This window comes from Acomys minous (assembly GCF_964271855.1).
Source record: "Acomys minous genome assembly, chromosome: 17".
Taxonomy (NCBI): domain Eukaryota; kingdom Metazoa; phylum Chordata; class Mammalia; order Rodentia; family Muridae; genus Acomys; species Acomys minous.
The window spans coordinates 1,014,642-1,033,131 of NC_140500.1; the positions used below are offsets into that span (position 1 = coordinate 1,014,642).

At 45.6% G+C, this 18,490-nt stretch overlaps 2 protein-coding genes across 5 annotated transcripts in view; one reads left to right on the forward strand and one right to left on the reverse strand.

Annotated features, from left to right (window-relative positions):
* The window catches only part of AMN1 (antagonist of mitotic exit network 1 homolog), a 42,918-nt gene extending 40,825 nt beyond the window's left edge, over nucleotides 1–2,093 (forward strand). Inside the window, exons 7-8 of one of the 2 annotated variants that reach the window (XR_014775953.1) lie at nucleotides 1,639–1,793; nucleotides 1,827–2,093. Coding sequence is in view for 1 of the 2 variants with exons in the window: in XM_084764865.1 (XP_084620991.1) it covers nucleotides 1,639–1,712 (74 nt within the window). In the remaining variant the exon portion in view is untranslated. Of the gene's footprint in view, nucleotides 1–1,638 lie in introns of both variants that reach the window. The other variant, XM_084764865.1, reaches the window with a different exon arrangement.
* Nucleotides 2,094–2,741: 648 nt separating this feature from the next.
* On the reverse strand, nucleotides 2,742–17,197 carry ETFBKMT (electron transfer flavoprotein subunit beta lysine methyltransferase). 3 transcript variants are annotated; one of them, XM_084764867.1, is made up of 5 exons: nucleotides 17,025–17,197; nucleotides 13,437–13,843; nucleotides 10,753–10,883; nucleotides 7,747–8,109; nucleotides 2,742–4,937 (listed from the first exon to the last, which is right to left on the reverse strand). In XM_084764867.1, the coding sequence occupies exons 2-4, from the start codon at nucleotides 13,727–13,729 to the stop codon at nucleotides 7,766–7,768; spliced, it is 768 nt and encodes a 255-aa protein (XP_084620993.1). In that variant the 5' UTR covers nucleotides 13,730–13,843; nucleotides 17,025–17,197; the 3' UTR covers nucleotides 2,742–4,937; nucleotides 7,747–7,765. The 3 variants fall into 3 exon arrangements, with proteins under 3 accessions (XP_084620993.1, XP_084620992.1, XP_084620994.1); XM_084764866.1 differs by lacking the exon at nucleotides 2,742–4,937 and having other exon boundaries at nucleotides 7,150–8,109; nucleotides 17,025–17,196; XM_084764868.1 differs by lacking the exons at nucleotides 2,742–4,937; nucleotides 13,437–13,843; nucleotides 17,025–17,197 and adding an exon at nucleotides 12,955–12,975 and having other exon boundaries at nucleotides 7,150–8,109.
* Between the last annotated feature and the right edge of the window lie 1,293 nt (nucleotides 17,198–18,490).

The following is an 18,490-nucleotide window of genomic DNA, read 5'->3' on the forward strand; positions in this document are numbered from 1 at the left end:
AAACCAAGGCAAGGCCTAATCTGCATCGGGATAAAGAGGAGGATGCCCTCAGGGCAAGACCCAACCCAGCTAAGATTCCAAGTTGTCTGCTGCCGGAACACAACAAAGGAGAACTGTTACAAATGTGATTCGAGGGTGTTAGGGTACACCCCAAATTGGTAGTCAAACTTGGCAGTGTCACCTACTTGTTTCTGGCTTTATGAAGGGTACACAAGCAAAGGTGTGATAGACTCTTCTGTAGTTAAGGAGAGCAGCTAAGGCCAGGATTGTGTGTGGTAAGGAGTCCCTGCATGGAGGCCCCGAGAAACCATTTTGTGAAAGTGAAACCTGGATTACAATGGAGACCCCAAGATATCTGCCAAGGAGATCTGGGTGCAATCAGGGATCAGAGGGACTATGCTGTGGGCAGCAATGGTGGCGGGATAGAGCCATCTAAGCCTGGCACGGCGTAGAGCTATAGGGTTTGGAGTTTGTCCCGCTTCCATCTAGTATTTCCTCGATATGCCCCCTTTCCTCCCTTTTGAAATGGTGATATGTGTTCTGTGCCATTGTATGTTGGAAGTATGTAATTTGCTTTTTGATTTTATAAGGTTTACCATTAAGAATTTCACTGGGATACACACACCTTAAATTTGGAACTTTGGAGGCAGAAGCAGGTGGTTATGTATGAATTTGAGGCCAGCTGGATCTATATAGCAATTCCCAGGACAGCCAGGGCTATGTAGAGAGGCTCAGGGCTGAGGGTGTGGTGGTGGTGGGGGGCATTGTTTAGGATCTTAGAATTGGCTCTGAAGTTTGGACTTTTAAACAGTGTTGAGACTGATTGTGGAGACTTTTGAAGTTGGACTAAATGTATTTGCATTATGATACAACCATGAGCTTGTGGGGACCAGGGAGTGGAGTGCAGGTGTTGGTAATGGAGCCTGGGTCCTCTTAGCCCTGAGCTGGAGCCCTGAGCTGGAGCCCTGAGCCAGCCCTGGTAAACAGACGCACTTTAAACATTCAAGCACAGCACACCGCTGAATAGTTCGTTGATAATCACTAATGGTATCCACATGATGTCTACAACTCGAGTTTGGGGCATCTGATGCTCTCTTCTGGCTCTGTGGGCACTAGGCACACACTTGGTGCAACATCCATACATACAGGCAAAGCACATAATGCTTTTCATGTGCTTTATAATCACATGTATTTGTTTGTGTGTAGAACGGTGCATATGTGTCATCTAGAGTGCATGTAGAGGTCAGACTATTCACTCTACTCTGGGGTTCCCAGAGATGGAACTCAGGTGCTTAGGCTGAGCAGCAAGTGCATTTACTTCTGGAGCCAGCTCACAGCCCCACTGCGCTTCCTAGGCCATGCTGTTTTCAATCCTTCCAATAACCCTGTAATAGTTACCATCACACCCAGTGTCTGTTTTTCCTTTGTATTAAGACAGTATCTTATATAGCCCAGCTAGCCTCCAACTTACTATGAGCTGTGTCTGCCGTAAGTTTCTGAGTCTTGTGCCTGCACCACACAAGGACTAGTATTACAGGAATGCATTGCCACACTGAGCTTACATCTAGTTTATGTATGAAGAAACATTAAGTACCTTGATTATTGTAAATTAATATTTGTCACTGTTCTCTTTTATAGATCATTCACGAGAAGTCCTGGAGCAATTAGTAGGATCAAGAAAACTAAAGCAAGTGACTTGGTCTGTTTATTGATCTTTACTGAGGCTGATAATAGGAGCCTTCACAGGATATGCTCTATAAATATCTGTCTTCACTTAACACTAATTTATTCTTTTATTATCTTAGTAGTAGAGAATCCGTTCAGTCTTATGTGTTTGTGCTTTTAAGTAACCCGGCTCAGCATTTTGACACTTCTGTTCTCCCATATTTGTTTGATGAGCCATCTTTTCTTATTTTAGCAGTGATCCTGTTGTGAGCTCTACTTGATGGACAAGAGGCTAGGTTTGTTGCTTTAATAACGAAAGTTTCAAGTGATTTATTTTCCCTCTATAGTCCTTTCTGTGGTATAGGTATCTGAGCTGTAGTAAGAGACATTATGGGAGAATTCTAAATAAAGATGCTTTTAAAAGCATAGCCACTTTTTGAGTTGATTTCTGGCTTTTGCCCTTATGAAATAGTCAGCCAAAGCAAAGTGGAACATAAGGCCTATAACTTCTTCACAAAAAGGAATACACCTGTTTCACTAAAATTTGTCAGTTAAAATGAGGCTGCTGCAAAAGTGGTTCAGTGACAGAGCACTTTCTAGCTTGCGTGAGGCTAGAATTGAACATATTCGAGTTGCTGAGGCTTTGCTCAGACACTCATTTCATCGGTTTTTACCCTCAGCCCTAGGGCTTGAACTCAGGACTTTACACATACTGGGCAAACATGTTACCACCGAGCTGTATCCTCAAGGCAACTTCATTGGGTTTTATAGCTGTTCTAAGTTCATTTTGTTCATCTATGATCTTCTTTGGCAAAATCAGATTCAGAATGTATAAACTCTGTGTGTGTTGGGGGGGGGTGTTTTACTGGGTATTGAACCTAGGGTTCCATGCATGCTAGGTAGGTGCTGTTCCAAAAGTAAAAATTAAACATGAAATACCATTATAGAATTGGGCATGGTGGGTGCCATCTTTAATTCTAGCACTCAGGAGACAGAGACAGGTGGATCTCTGTGTCGTCCAGGGCTACACAGTGAAACCCTTTCTCAAAACAAACAAAAACAAGTGAAAAAAGACCATTATAGAGGTTGTTTACTGAGCTCCATTAATTTTACATTGGGAAAGAAACAGCAGGTTCATTCCTAGCAGTGCTATAGCAGACAATAAACAGAACCTCCTGAAACTTCTAAAAAAATATCAGCAATGTTATCCAGTGCCACTGTAGTCTATAATTTCTATAAACCTGTTAGCCAAAGCTAAATCAAAAGTTGCACGCTTTCATTTTGTTTTTGACATTTTCCTTTTTAAATTTATTTTTACGCATTGGTGTTTTACCTGCACGTATGTCTGCGTGAAGGTGTCAGATCTTGGAGTTACAGACAGTTGTGAGCTGCCATGTGGGTGCTGGGATTTGAGCCCAAGTCCACTGGAAGAGCAGGCAGTGCTCTTAACCACTGAGGCATCGCTCCAGCCTCTTATTTTCTTTTTTGTTAGATGCTTTTCTCACATAATATGTCCTGATCATAGTTTCCCTCCCCTCCCCTCCTCCCCTCCCGTCTAGATCCACTCCTTTTCTGTCTTTCATTAGAAAACAAATAGGCTTTTGTGGGATAATAATAAAATGAAACATTGTGAGATAAAAGAAAAGCTAACACATCAAAACTGGACAAAACAAACAGCAGGAAAAGAACCTAAGAAAAGGCAAAAGAAACAGAGACCCATTTGTTTGCACTGCTCTGTGAATATAGAAGAAAGTCATTAGGAATCATTTCACTGGGTTTTTTTGCTTGCTTGTTTGTTTTGTTTTGTTTAATAAGAGTCATATTTGGGTTTACCCTAGGTCCCTGGGCCGTTCCCAGGGAATGCCTTGTTGATGTCAGGGCTAGGATAAAGCAATGAGTGGGCAAAGGGAGTTTGGAGGAGATTTGTGTGCCTCGTGGAGAAGGGGTGGGGGCTGAAGGGGTCTGCTATCAAGCCTGGGATAGAGAAGACTGGGGTTGGGTTTGGAGTAGCTGAGAGGCAAAGCTCTGCAGTTAGCCTGCTCCCCTGGCCGAGGTGGCCAGAGTGAGCTGCAGGTTCCCAGCGAGTGCCTGCTGGAGCTGTGGCTGGGATAAAGGGGGTGGGGGTGGGTGCCAGAAGATTGGGCTCTGTGTGATTTGTTGTGGGGGGGGGGGAGGGGGGGAGGGTAGGGGGAGCAAAAGAGAAAGGCAGGCTCTGGTAGATCTGCCACAGAACTGGGAGTAAGGTAGGGGGTTGGTTTTGGAGGAGCTGAGGGAGAGGTGAGGACCTGAAGTGACCTTCCTGTTTCCCTAACTGCGTGTTTCTGTTTCTGAGCCCACACAGATACTAAGGAACACTTTATATAGTAAGAGTTGACTGGCTGGGTTAGTACACCCCTCTGACTTCCAAGACCACAGTGCATGTGGCTCAGTGGATTGAGTTTGCCTAGCTTGTACAAAGCCCTGGGTTCAATCCCCAGTACTGCATAAATCAGGACTCTCAGCACTTTAGGTAGAGGCAGGGAGATCAGGGGTTCAAGGCCATCTTCAGATACGTACGTAGTGGGATACACGAGACCCTAGTTAAAACCACAACAAAAGCTTTTCTGAGACCCGAAGCTCTGCTTCCTCTGCTCCGGTCCTGACTCACCTCTGTTCACTCCTGCTGAGGAATGGGTCAGTCAGGAAGCCATGGCTTTTGGAGAGGCTGGGAAGCAGTCTCAATACTGAACCAAGGACGTGAGAATGAGCTCCTTGTCCTCCCTTGTGGAGTCCAGCTTGTCCCAAGGACAGCTAGCTTACGTTTAAAGATAATAAAAAGTCCAACTTGACTCAAGGTCTCAGTCTGTGCCCAGGGTCCCGCTTGACTCAAGGACAGCCAGCTGCGTCTAAAAACATTCCGCTGCCCCTGAAATGTACTATCCCCTCCCTGCTAGCCTGCTAAATTCTGCTTTTGCAAAAAGATATTTTTTTAAAAAGCACTTGCTCCTGCTTTTCAAGGTGCAGCTTGAAAGAACTGGACAGACCCCGATGCGCCGGCTCAGTAAATTCCTGTGTGTTTTGCATTGACGTCAGACTCTTTCTCTCACTGGGGACTCCAGGAATAGACTAGAGATCTCTCTGGAGGTCTCAGTCTTACACTTTTAAAGATGCGGGAAAGACGCCTGTAGAACCTGAGGTGGTGCTTCACCGAATTCGAATCACACTCACCAGCCGCAGCTTGAAGTTGCTATTGAAGGTGTGTTGACTTGTTCAGAGGCACAAAGGAAAAGAATCTGAAAATGAAAGGACCGGTGCTCATGCCAACCAAGACACTGAGAATCACTACAAGAAAAACACCTGGTAGAGCCGGGCGTGGTGGCGCACACCTCTAATCCCAGCACTCGGGAGGCAGACGCAGGTGGATCGCTGTGAGTTCAAGGCCTGCTTGGTCTACAAAGTGAGTCCAGGACAGCCAAGGCTACACAGAGAAACCCTGTCTCGAAAAAACAAAACAAAATGCCTTGTGGGGAAGGTTCTAAGACTTGGCATCATTTCCAGATAGGAATCCACAAATGACTCATTGACTTAAACAGTTCTTATGAGATTGTTAAGCGGATTAAGGACTGGAGGTTGAAATCACCATTGCAGATGCCTAAGTCAGCTATTTTAATAAATTGACTTAATTAGTTCTTTAAAAAAACCAAAAACCCAAGACAATATTTTACATGTCTAAGCCCCCAAACTCCTATATGATTATCCTAGTTTTTTTCTTTTGCTACATCTCTGCTTTTTAAATCTAATCTTATCATCCTAGTATCTTGGTGTTTATTATTAGAAAGTATGTAATTCAAGTTTCCAAGACAATTCCAAAGCAATGTAGAGTAGTACCCAAAAAATATGAGAGGACTTTTGAAAGACTAAATTTGGCATTTATAACATGCAAAGTGGCAGTGTTTAACTTTCAAATGAGATAATAGGAAGTACAGCATATATAAGTACAAAATTCAAAAATTTAAAAATAAAAACTTTGCTTAGCCCAGTGAGCAAACCATTTGGTTTCCTTGCAGAAGAAATAGAGGGAACTGGGTTGGGGTTGGGTTTTTTTTTTTTTTTTAAACCATTTTGGTGTGCTTTTTAACCAGTTATAGTATTAATTTGTAATAACTTCCTACCCTCAAGACTTGTGTTGCAAGCCTCACCCATGCCCAGTGCAGTAATATATAAGTGAGCGGAGGGTCTCTGACCTCACCAGAGGATTATCATTAATGGGTTCAGGGGAGCAGCAGCAGCAGGAGGAGGAGCAGCAGCAGGAGGAGCAGCAGGAGGAGCAGCAGCAGCAGGAGGAGGAGCAGGAGGAGCAACAGGAGGAGCAGCAGCAGCAGGAGGAGGAGCAGCAGCAGCAGGAGGAGGAACAGCAGCAGGGGGAGCAGCAGCAGCAGAGGGAGCAGCAGCAGGGGGAGCAACAGGAGGAGGAGTAGCAGGAGGAGGAGCAGCAGCAGCAGGAGGAGGAACAGGAGCAGTAGCAGCAGCAGGAGGAGGAGCAGCAGCAGCAGGAGGAGGAACAGCAACAGGGGGAGCAGCAGCAGCAGAGGGAGCAGCAGCAGGGGTGCAGCAGCTGTCTATTCAGAGCACTCTGGCCACTCTTGGGGCTCTAGCATTTATATATTTTCAGAAAAGTCCCCAAAATTCCAAATGTAAACTGTCTGAAACTGACAAAATCACATTCCTGCCAGAGCACAAGACACATTATAGTCAGCTGCTGTGGACAGTCTGAAGCAGCCCCATATCGCACACATGGGATTAAAACAAAAACATACTCCCATAACATTTCTGTGTTTTTAAAAAAAAACCAGAAATCTCACTACACAGCACTTAGCCAATTTTCCATACCTCTTTTATAGGACAAAACTGCAGGAAGGAGGATTTGCAAGCAGTCTGGGTTACAGAAGCAAGACCATGCAGTTAAGGAAATCTTCCTGGAACGTCTGTTACAAAACATTCTGTAGTCACAGGGACAGGGTGCAGGCCAGTTCTGAGAAACAGAAACTTAAGTTTTACAGTAAACAGAAACCTAACTATAGTATCAAAATAGCTCCTGGTTACAAAATGGAGTCAGGCTGGTTCCTCAGCGAGGGGAATCCTGGGAGATGGGCTTTGTTGGAAGAGAAAGTCAGCTCAGAAGTGTCCTTGAAGCTGGGCGGTGGTGGCACACGCCTTTAATCCCAGCACTCGGGAGGCAGAGGCAGGCAGATTGCTGTGAGTTCGAGGCCAGCCTGGTCTGCAAAGTGAGTTCAGGACAGCCAAGGCTATTCAGAGAAACCCTGTTTCAAAAAAGCAAAAACAAAAAACAAAAAAGGTGTCTTTGAGAGGGTGTAACTTATCCCCGGTCCCTTGATCTTGCTTCCTGGCCACCGAAATGTAAGAAGCCACTTCTCCTGCACACTGTGGTTGCCATAATATCCCACCTCGCCTCAGCACAAAGCAAAGAAGCCAGCAGACCATGGATTGGACTCTCAGAAACTGAGCCAAAACAAATATCACTTCTCTTTTATAAGTTAATTTTCTTAGTCATTTTGTTACAGTAACAGAAAGATATCACTCCAGTTCCTTGTTTATCTGTCCAGAGATATTTCACTAATATTGCAGCAAATTGTGTGTATTGCATCCATACACGCAGAGATGTACCTTCTGCGTCATCAGTTGTGTGTGATATATATTATTCACATTATTTTTGCTTAGGGCACAATGCTTTGTTGTTATAAAAGCCTGACAACCTGCTATATGAAACGGGAACAGAACTTTTACCAACTTTAGAAAGCACAGAGCCATCCAAGGTGTCAAAGAAGGGATTCCTTTTTTCCCCTCTTTTTTTGTGGGTGGGGTAGGATGGGTACGGTCTCACTATGTAGCTCTGGCTGTCCTGGAGCTCACTGTAGACCAGGCTGGCCTCACGCTCACAGAGATCCGCCTGCCTCTGCCTCCCAAGCAGTGGTCTTGAAGCCTCAAAGCCACCATACCCCCTGAATTGCAGTCTTTAAACTGTTGAGTACCTCCCACAGGGGAAGGTGCTAAAGTTTAACTCTAACGGAACTATATTCATACTTGAGAGCACTCTGGGAAGTCAGGGATGGAACTCCCACACTGCACTTGTGGTCAGGCCGTTGTTGTCTCGCTGGGTCGGCTCTGGGAGTGGGTATTCTCCTAGTCGGTGCAGTTGATGCCGGATGCTGTGCCCACTGAACTGGGGCCTCCCAGGGTCACCAATCAATACTCGGGGCCTGTGGGCCCAAAAGTAGTTCTCCAGCCACAGATGAAGACTGTCTGCAAGGTCCTCGTCATAAAACATGTCTCCAAGAACAATGACGTCAAACTTAACTTGTTGGATATTCAAAATGTTTTTGGTTAAAACAGGAAAAGGATTCAGTCCATTTAATTTGCAGTTCAGTGTAATCGCCATTCCTGCAACTTTACAAGACATAAGATGAATTGGTCTATAAGCATATATCAGTAGGCTATTTTAATTCCTTATTATTTACATACTTTTTAAAATCTAACAATAGCAGCTAGTGGGATGGCTTTTTATATTAAGAGGTCTGCCACTGAACCTAACAAGTTCAACACCTAAAGGCCAGGCAGTGGTGGCACACAACTTTAATTCCAGCACTCAGGAGGCAGCGACAGGCAGATCTTGTGAATTTAAGGCCAACCTGGTCTGTATAGGGAATTCCAGGACAGCCAGAACTACCTAGAAAGACCCTGTGTCAGCAACAACAATAACAAGAGATCAATACCTGAAACACAGATGGTAGAAAGAGGGAACCAAATCCCACAAGCTGTCCCCTGATCTCCTCATGTGATGTGTACTATGGCACATGCACACACGAACAAGTAAATAAGTGTAAAAATAATCTAAATAATACTTCTTTTTTGTTGTTGTTTTTGTTTTTTGTTTTTTTTCGAGACAGGGTCTCTCTCTGTGTAGCCTTGACCCTCCTGGACTCACTTTGTAGACCAGGCTGGCCTCGAACTCACAGTGATCTGCCTGCCTCTGCCTCCCTACTGCTGGGATTAAAGACGTGCGCTACCACACCAGCTTATTTCCTTTTCTTAAAAGGGATTTGTTTTTGTTTTCAATTTAATTTTATGTGTGGTATTTTCTCTGCATTCATGTCTGAGTGAGGGTGTCTGATCCCCTAGAACTGTAGCCACAGACAGTTGTGAACTGCCATGTAGATGCTGGAAATTGAACCCAGGACCTGAGGAATAGCAAGCAGTGCTCTTAACCACTGAGCCATCTCTCCAGCTCCTGTTGTAGTTTTTAGATAAAGAAGTTTAATGTTTATGCCAACATAAACTATATACTGGCTGGGCATGACATGCATGCCCGTCGCTCCAAGGCTTTGTAGTAGACAGCAAGAGGATCCCGCAAGCATGAGTCACCCTGGGGTACAAAGGGAGGTACCAAGCCAGCTGGGTCTACAGCCTAAGACCCTTTTTCAAACAAACAACACAAAGAAGCTCGGCATGGTGATGCATGCCTGTAACCCTAGCACTTGAGAGGTGAAAATAAGACAATCAGAAATTCAAGGTCATCCTTGGCTACATAGCTAGTTGAGGCTATCCTGAGCTATATGAGACTGGGGGAGGGAGGGAGCAAGGAAGGAAGGAAGGAAGGGAGGAAGGGAGGAAGGGAGGAAGGGAGGGAGGGAGGGGGAAAAAAAGGGAAATGGTCTAGGAGAGAGCAGGTTGTCCTGATCACATGCCCATGCCCAGAACTACACCCTGCTTGACAGACAGTTTCTCCCTTCTGGAAACTGATGCTTGTAAAATGTTTAACAGATCAGTGCTCTTCCTTCCTTGCTGGGAAATGATCCCTTGTTAAAAGTAAAATCTCTCCTGGCCTGCACCTGATGTGATTTAATGTGGTTCTTCTGTCTGTATAAGTTCTGTAGTGCTGCGTTGTTGTTGTTTTGTTCTTTGGGACAGGTTTTCTCTGTGTAGCCTTTGCTGTCCTGGACTCTCTCTGTAGACCAGGCTGGCCTTGAACTCACAGCAGTCCACCTGCCTCCCGCGTACTGGGATTAAAGGCATATGCCACCATGTCCAGCCTGTAGTGCTTTTCTGGAGGCCCAGGCTCCCTGTGAAAAGAGGCTACTCTCAGTCTCTAGCTTAATAAAGAGATCTTATCTAGTTTATATTCATGGTGGTCTGTAACTTTCTCATATGTGCTACAGTCACAAAGGGAACTTTTTAGAAAGCTAGAGGCTGGAGAGATTGCTCAGAGGATAAGAGCACTGACTCCTCCGCCAGAGGTCCTGAGTTCAATTCCCAGCACCCACATTATGGCTCACAACCATCTATAGTGAGATCTGATGTGCTCTTCTGCCATGCAGTTGTACATGAGACACGCTGTATAATAATAAAATATTTTTAAAGCTATATATTAAATACAGAACAGCAATGGACGGATTTTTAGGAATATTTGCTGAGGTTTTTTTTTTGTATGTTTGTTTACTGTAGACAGAAAAGCAAATACTGGACTTGATCAAGTTATATCTAAAACTTCTTAATAAAATTAGGCCCCTGAGGGTTCCACCCTAAATGAAGTAGGATTAGAAAAACATCAGATGAAACAAAAGCTTATCTGTCACAACTCGGCCTTTTTTCTTTGTTTTGTTGTTTGTTTGAATTGGTCCCATGCTATAGCCCTAGATGGCCTGGAACTCTAGAGATCCACCTGCCTCTGCCTGCTGAGTGCTGGGATTAAAGGGAATAGGCTGCCATGCCCAAGACAATGTGGGTCTTATGCAGTAAAAACACCCACTAACGGCACACGTCTACTTTACTTGGATTTCCTGTCAGATACCAATTACATATTTCAGGGAATTCTCAACTGGCAAGCTAACATGCATGCCCCCACAGCTGTCCCTCCAAAGTGTCTAGCAAACAAATCAAACCCTCCCAGGGAGATGCACAGGCAGTTCAGGCCCCAGGTAAAGCCCCACGGAACACACCTCAGCATCAGATTACAAAACAAGACAATACACTATCCTGAAGCATCCTGAACCAGGGAGGGGGCTTAAGTGTTTTAAAATATGCAGTCCTTACTGGGGTCTATGTCGTTGGCCAATACCTTTGACGCTCCACTCATCTTAGCAGCAATGGCTGTAGCACCACATCCGCTCCCAAGATCTAAGACAGACTTCCCTCTAACAACGTCAGGGTTATCCAAAAGATACCTGATTAAAAAGAAAGGCGAAAACACCTCAGTATGGAAAAGGACAATAAGATGTATTAAAGCAGAGACAAAACCAGGCAAGATAACTCAGCAGATGAAAGTGCTTGTTTTGAAGTCTGATAACCTACGTTAAACATCTTGGAAAAAGTGAACCGATTCATCCAAATTGTCCTCCACCTTCACATGTACACCCTGGCATGCCTGTACCCCCAACACAAACAAAAGCTATTAATTAAATGTAAATTTTTCCGATGGTAGAGAACCTACCTGGCCCAGGCCAGCAGTAACTATTAGTCCTGGGAAGCAGAATACTTTTTGTTTGACAGCTCTATACCCTTAAAACATAACCAGTGAAATCAAGATCAATGCTAAAGAAAGGAGTGGATGGACATGCTAAGCGCTACCTTTGTTTCACTAACATTTCTTAACAAAAAGTACAGCTGCCTATATGGAAAAACAAGATGTTCAGGAACTGAATCAAATGCAGGGCCCCCGAACACGTTCGTGAGCTGCCAACAGAGACAGAGAATCCCAAAGGGACACTCACAGCTGGGGGGGGGTGGAGGCAGAAGGGGGGGAAGCAGGGGGAGGGGAGGGGGGTTGGCAGTTCTAGGAGGGGTGTGGCACTTAAAGTAATCAAGCACAATGTTGCAAAGTCTGGATCCTTAGGATCCTCCTTGGAGCTCTCTTCCACCTTAAGAAGCTTGTGTAAGGTGGTGAAAGTATGTAGCAAAGTACAAAAGAGATGACCAAGCTGCTACAAAAACAAGACTTTGTGTGAGGAATATGTTACAAAAGTTAGTGTGAGGGCTGGAGAGTGGACTCCGTGGTTAAGAGCACTAGTTGTTCTTGCAGAGGGTTCAAGTTCAAGTCCCAGAACCTACATGACAGCCCACAGCTGTCTGTAACCCCAGTCCCAGGAGATCTGATGTCTTCTTCTGACTTTCACGGGCACCAGGCATGCATGAGGTACATAGACATACATTCAGGCAAAACATTCATACACAAAATAGAGAAATCTTGGTGGGAGGTGGGGTGGGGGGGTGGGGGGGCGGGGGAGTTGCAAGCCAGGCAGTAGTGGTGCATGCCTTTAATCCCAGCATTCAGAGGCAGAGGCAGGTGCATCTCTGAAGGAACAGTTTGAAGATGCAGTCTATCATGGTTAAGGGCATGCAGGAGGGACCTGCAGCTGTACAAAGCTACTCACTCTGTAGGCCAGGCTGGCCTCATATCCACAGAGACCCACCTGCCTCTACCTCCCCTGTGCTGGGATCACAGGCATGTGCCAGCACGCCTAGCTTAAAGTATGACTGAGACTGATGCTCCTATGGGGAAAAATGAAGAAAAGAAAGGAATTCTAGGATGCCAGTACCATCCTTCCTCTTTGTCTTGGTATTCAGTGTGCAACCTAATCCTGCTGGAATGGTGTCACCCACACTCAAGTGGGCTTTCCCGCCTCAGATAAACCTCACTGGAAACATCCTATCCTGGTTGGGTTTTTTTTTTTTGTCAACTTGACACTAGTTAAAGGCAAATGGAAAAAAGGGACTCTCAATCGAGGAAACGCCTCTACCAGAGTGGCCTATAGGCAAGCCTATGGGACATTTTGTTTGTTTGTTTAATGATTGATGTGGGAGTGCCTAGCCTATTGGGGGAAATTTGATGAACAGTAATCTTTATGTGGTATAAGAAAGCAGACTGAAGCTAGGTGTGGTGGTGCACGCCTTTAATCCCAGGAGGCAGAGGCAGGCGGAATCCTGTGAGTTTGAGGCCAGCCTGGCTCCAGGACAGCCATGGCTAACACAGAGAGACTCTGTCTCGAAAAACAAAAAAAACAAAACAACAACAAAAAAAAAAAAGAAAGAAAGAAAGAAAGAAAGAAAGACTGAGCAAGCTTTGAGAAGCAAGCCAGTGAGCAGCAACCCCCTGGCCTCTGCTTCAGTGCCTGCCTGAGGGTCCTGCTCAGGGACTATTATAGGGAGGTGTGAAATGAAATAAACCGTTTCCTTCCCAGGTTATGTTTTTTGTTTTGTTTTGTTTTTACAGCAATAGGAAACCAAAGAAAAGCACACCTTCATAGACATGCCCAGAGGTGTCTTGTAGGTAATTCCAAGTTCACTGGACCCGATATGGAAGGTCACCTAGGACAGGTGTGAAGAGAACACTTTATTATTAAGGCACCTGCATCTGTGGCTGCTATGAAGCCATGCTAAATTAACAGTGCCCAGATCTGGAGGCAGCTATGGCTGCTCTGAATTTCTGTTGACAGGCCCGGTCTTCTCTCACAGTCTCAGTTGAAAGCCCAGACTCAAAAGGCCTCACAGGCTGCACCGTCATGGAGATGACTTTGTCCTTCTCCCACAGGACAGATCCTCTTCTGCTCTACAAGGAGGATGACAATCCAAGCCATGCACCAGTTGGGACCTGCATGAGCCCCAGTGACTTTGTGGTTTTGCTGCTATGATATGGGGCTGGAGAGAATGGAATTGTGGGGGGGGGGGAGATTGTGGATGCTGAAAAAAGAAAGGATCTTAAACATTCCAGTGAGACATACCTTGACAGGGCCTGGCCTCCTGGCCAATAGATTGCCCAGTAAGGATCACCGTAGGGCCACAGGTCAGCTCTTTCCCACCAGAACTTACACCTGGGGGTCAAAAGCCGTAACTGGATTTCAGGGGTAAGGCTGCCACTGTTGGTGACTTCTGTGTTCTCCTCCAGGTAGGCTTTCATCTTAGGATCCAAACAGCTCCCCACTGCCCTCCGGGGAAGCAGGGGGAACCCACGGCTCACAGCCTGCAGGAAACTCCATTGGCTCCTGGGAGCTTTCCACCCCAGACTGAAAGCCATTAGGACTTCTCTGGGTCTCAGGTTCTGTCAGGGTTGCTTTGAGCGGGGTTATTTCCCAAGCAGTTAGACGAGGATTGGCCTCTCCGCTTAGTTGACACTGGAATTTCTAGATCTCTACAACAAACAAACAATACTGAAAGTTCTTAAGTCTAGCCAACGTGTCCACATCCTTCCACGTAACAAGAAAAAATAAGCTAGTGAGTGCACTATCTGACAACTCACAGGTGCAAGTCCACCTCAGAGGACAGATTTGGCTCAATTTGAGCAAAGAAATCTAGTTGTTTTGTTTGGTTAGTTGGTTGGTTGGTTTTGGGGTTTTCTAGACAGGGTTTCCCTGTATAGCCTTGGCTGGCCTGGACTAACTTTGTAGACCAGGCTGGCCTCATATTCACAGAAATCCACCTGCCTCTGCCTCCCCTGTGCTGGGATCACAGGTACATGCCAGCACACCTAGCTTAAAGGCATTTTGTTTTGTTTTGTTTTTTCACTATGAAATCCTTTCAGTAATTCATAATGACAAATACAGAGGCATTTTATTTTACAACAATCCTCAAAAAAATTAAATAAGGTGTACCTTTTTGCTTTGTTTTTAGGATAGACTCACTTGCTAAAGAAATGGCTCAGCAGTTAAAGGCACCTGATATTCTTGCACAGGACCCAGGTTCGGTTCCTAGCACCCACGTGGTGGCTCTCAACCATAACTCCAGTTCCAGGGGATCTGGTGACCTCCTCTGGCTTTTTCAGGCATCAGACAGACAGAAAGACACACAGGCGCAGCGCACACAAGAGGTGCATTTATACACTTGCAGGCAAAGCACTCCTATCCATCATATAAAAGATAGACTTGTACTGTAGCCCAGACTGCACCGGAATTGACTATATAGACCAAACTGACATCAAACTTAAAGTGATTTTCCTGCCTCTGTCTCTTGAGTGCTGAGATTATATGTATATGCCATCACACCCAGCACAGATTTCACTGTAATAACATCTACTCCTAAACTTCCTATCAATATTGATTCAACTCTATCAAGCCTAAACTTAAAAATTTTATAACGGAAAGTATAATTTTGTTAATAAGGAATGAGGAATATCATCTTTTGTTGTTTATTTTTTGAGACAGGGTCTTTCTAGGACAGCCAGAGTTGTCCTAGAACTCACTATGTAGACCAGGATGGCCTTGAACCCACAGAGATACACCTGCCTCTGCCTCCAGAGTACTCAGACTAATGGTGTATGCTACTGTGTCTGGCTTATTGTTTTAAATTTTTGTTTTTATTTATGTGTCTGAGTGTTTGTGACTGTCTGCAGAGGCCAGAGGCACAGGTAGCAGGAATTGTCCTTGGTCTTCCGCAGGAGCAGCTAGGGCTCTTAACCTCTGAGCCAGCTCTTTTTTCCCCCAGACAATTTCATGTGGCTCAGATTGGCCTCTAACTTGCTAAGATTCTAAGCTTGATTTCCGGATTCTCCAGGTTTACTGCTGCTTGGGGTCAAAGCCAGGGCTTCGAGCATGTGAGGCATTCTACCATCTGAGCTTTGAAGTTTACAGGAGAGAGCAATATGGGATTACTGTGTATTTGGACATTAGATCATCCCAGCATTGACAGTTTGGTTATGAAGAAGCTATAAAGCCAATCTAGGCAGGTACTCAAAGCATGCTATAGGTAAGATGGCGTGCTAGAGCACACCTTGCCTTTAGTCCCCGCACCTGGCAGAGGCAGGCAGATCCCCAAGGGAGAGAGAGACCGCCATAAAAAGGGCTGAATTCAAGCCGCACCTGTCAGTGTACACAGTTATACCTACCTGAGATGGTGTCACTACCTAGGGGCTGTTGATTGGGTTCAGTTTCTCTGCCAGTTAAAGAATTAGAAAGCAAGGGGCTGGAGAGATGGCTCAGATGTTAAGAGCACTCACTGGCTGCTCTTCCAGAGGTCCTGAGTTCAATTCCCAGCAACCACAAAGTGGCTCACAACCATCTATAATGTGATCTAATGCCCTCTTCTGGTGTGCATGTGTACATGCAGGCAGAGAACTGTATATATAAAAGAAATACATCTTGTTTTTAAAAAATTTAGGAAGCAGGAAAACTTTCAAGTTCAGAAGGTAGCAGTGGAGAAATCTCAAACACTGAAAACAGGAGCAGGAAGCATCTGTAATTGGAGAAAGGCTTTGATTGAGGAGAGAGAGAGAGAGAGAGAGAGAGAGAGAGAGAGAGAGAGAGAGAGAGAGAGAGAGAGAGACCTTCTCCTCTACAAAGCAGAAGGGACCTAGGGAGCTAAAAAATCCAGTCTCTTCTTGGGGATTAGGGTTTTTTACATCTCTGAAGGGTCTTCCTCCCCTAACTTAGTGTTGGTTATGTAAAACTGAGACCTCCAGAGAGATCTCTAGTCTATACCGGAGTTCCCAGAGAGAAATGGAATCTGACGTTGATGCAATACACACAGGAGTTTTACTGAGTCGATGTGCATCGAGGTCTGACAAGCTCTTTCAAGCTGCAGACTCTGAAAAGCAGGCGCAAGTGCTTTTTTAAAATATCTTTTGCAAAAGCAGAATTTAGCAGGCTAGCTGGGAGGGGTGAGTACATTCCAGGGATATGGGTAGTGGAATATTTTTATATACAGCTGGACCCTCAGCACAGGCTGGCTGGCCTTGGGACAAGCTGGACCCTACAAGGGGGCCAAAGAGCTACAGGACACACATAGTAATTTCATATTGATACCTTGGTTCAATGTTGCGATTGCTTCCTGGACCCTCCATTTACTCTGAAGACAGACAGGATGGCTGAATGGACAACTACTCTGGGGAGGGGGAAAAAGCCCTCATTTGCCCTTGAACTTGCTGATCCAGCCTATCAGCAGGGGACCTGCTCCTGCAAGGAGCAAAAGTTCACAAGGCTTTTGTTTTAAGTCACCAGTCTCAGGTCGGAGGGTGCAGAAAAGCCAGCCATCTAGAAAGTTTTCCACCTTTATTACCCATCCGTGGCCCCTCTTCCTATCTGCCTGCCTGCCAAGAAATCTGTCTGACTCCCAGTCCCTCAGTAGGAAGACTGCCTCCCTACACTGCTATCTTAAAGACAGACAGACAGGCAGACAGGCAGACAGGCAGGCAAGCAGGCAGGCAGAGAAGAGTGAGTGAGTGAGTGAGTGAGTGAGTGAGTGAGTGAGTGAATAAATGAACGCAAACCATCATTAAGAGAACTGCTCTGTTCTGCAGACCAGCATTTGGTTCCCAGTGCCAGAAGTGTGTACCTGTAATTCTAACCTCTAGGGACGCATTCTGGTCCTTGTGGCCTTACCTGACTTTGCTCCAGCTGCACCTGGAAGGACAGCACAGTGCACTGGTGGAACTCGCCCTTCTCGGTTAGGAAAAATGAAAGAAAGAAGAAAGTACGCTAAGTCCCCTTTCTCGGGAGAGGAAGCCTGTACCGGCGGCTGGAAACACAGGGCCGCCGGAACGTGAAAACTTGGAACCAATGAGCCGCGGACCGCGCAGCCGGGGGGACATGAAGACGACGCGGACCGCACCGGCTCCGCCTTCTTCCTAAGCCGTGTTTTGATTTCTAAAACCTCCTGGCGAACTATAGGCTGCTGGCACTGTATGCCGAGCATACTTGAGCATGAATCTGGAATGGTGAGTTGACTTTTATGACGCATTCCGTTGCAGTAAGTCATAATATATGGTTCCCTATTATAAAGTCAGTGTGAGGCTAGTTTCAGCCTGTAGGGCTTAGATTCTGGAAGGCTTATACTCACCTTTCTAATGACTTTAAATTTCCCACTGGCCCCTCAACTCAGGACTCTAAAATTAACCCATTTCACCTTCATTAATGAAAATCTGCTATGATGTACAAGAAAGAAAAACAAAACAAAACAAAAACAACAAACAAACAAACACAAAACCCAAACTAAGAAAATGGCAAACCATGGTGCTGTATCTAAATTTACAGACTGGAAAATGTTCTTCAGATGCCTGGTCAAAACCAGGCATTGGGGCCTGGGGACGTAGCTCAGTTCTTATAAGTGTTTATGTAGCCTGAGACCCGGGGACCCTTCTCTGGTCCTAGCTGGCACTCATGAGCGGAGGGGCAACATTCGGGGCCACACTCACAAGTTAGTAGTCAGTCTGGGCTACATGAGACCCGATCTAATTTTTAAAGAAGAAGGAGGAGGAGGAGGAGGAGGAGGAAAGAAAACAACAAACAAAGCTGGACTCTATCTAGGTGGCTCAGTGTGTAGAGGCCCCCTGCCAAGCATGACACTGACATCCTCAGGCTCCACACGATAGGAGGGAAGAACAAGTGTCCTCTGTCCTCTGCCTTTCACCCCAGGCGACACACATGCACGCACACACGCACACACACACGCACACACACCAGAATAAATAAATGTAGTACAAACTTGAGAAATCTGTAGTTAGGGGCCAGAGAAATGGCTCAGTGGTTGAGCATGTGTAGTGCTCGCAGACAGTCTGAGTTCTCTCCCCAGAGGCATACAGGGTGACCCCAGCTGCCTGTGATTCCAGCTCTAGGCGATCCAGTGTCTCCAGCCTCCTTGGACACCTGCGCTCATGCATGCACACACAGGTGCACAAAATTAAAAATATTTTTAACTGCCAGGTATGACGACACACTCAGGAGGCAGAGGCAGGTGAATCTCTGTGACTTCAGGGCCAACCTGATCTACATAGCAAGTTCTAGGCCTAGTGAGATCCTGTCTCAAAAAAAGAGGGGGAAGGGTTTGAAAAAATAATCCCAGCACTCAG

Coding starts and splice junctions, on each gene's coding strand:
- ETFBKMT (XM_084764867.1), bottom strand. CDS start 13,729: ATGGCTTTCAGTCTGGGGTGGAAAGCTCCCAGGAGCCAATGGAGTTTC. Junction 10,884..13,436: donor GGAGGCCAGGCCCTGTCAAG/GTATGTCTCACT, acceptor CTTTTTAATCAG/GTATCTTTTGGATAACCCTG. Junction 8,110..10,752: donor GGCCAACGACATAGACCCCA/GTAAGGACTGCA, acceptor TGTCTTGTAAAG/TTGCAGGAATGGCGATTACA.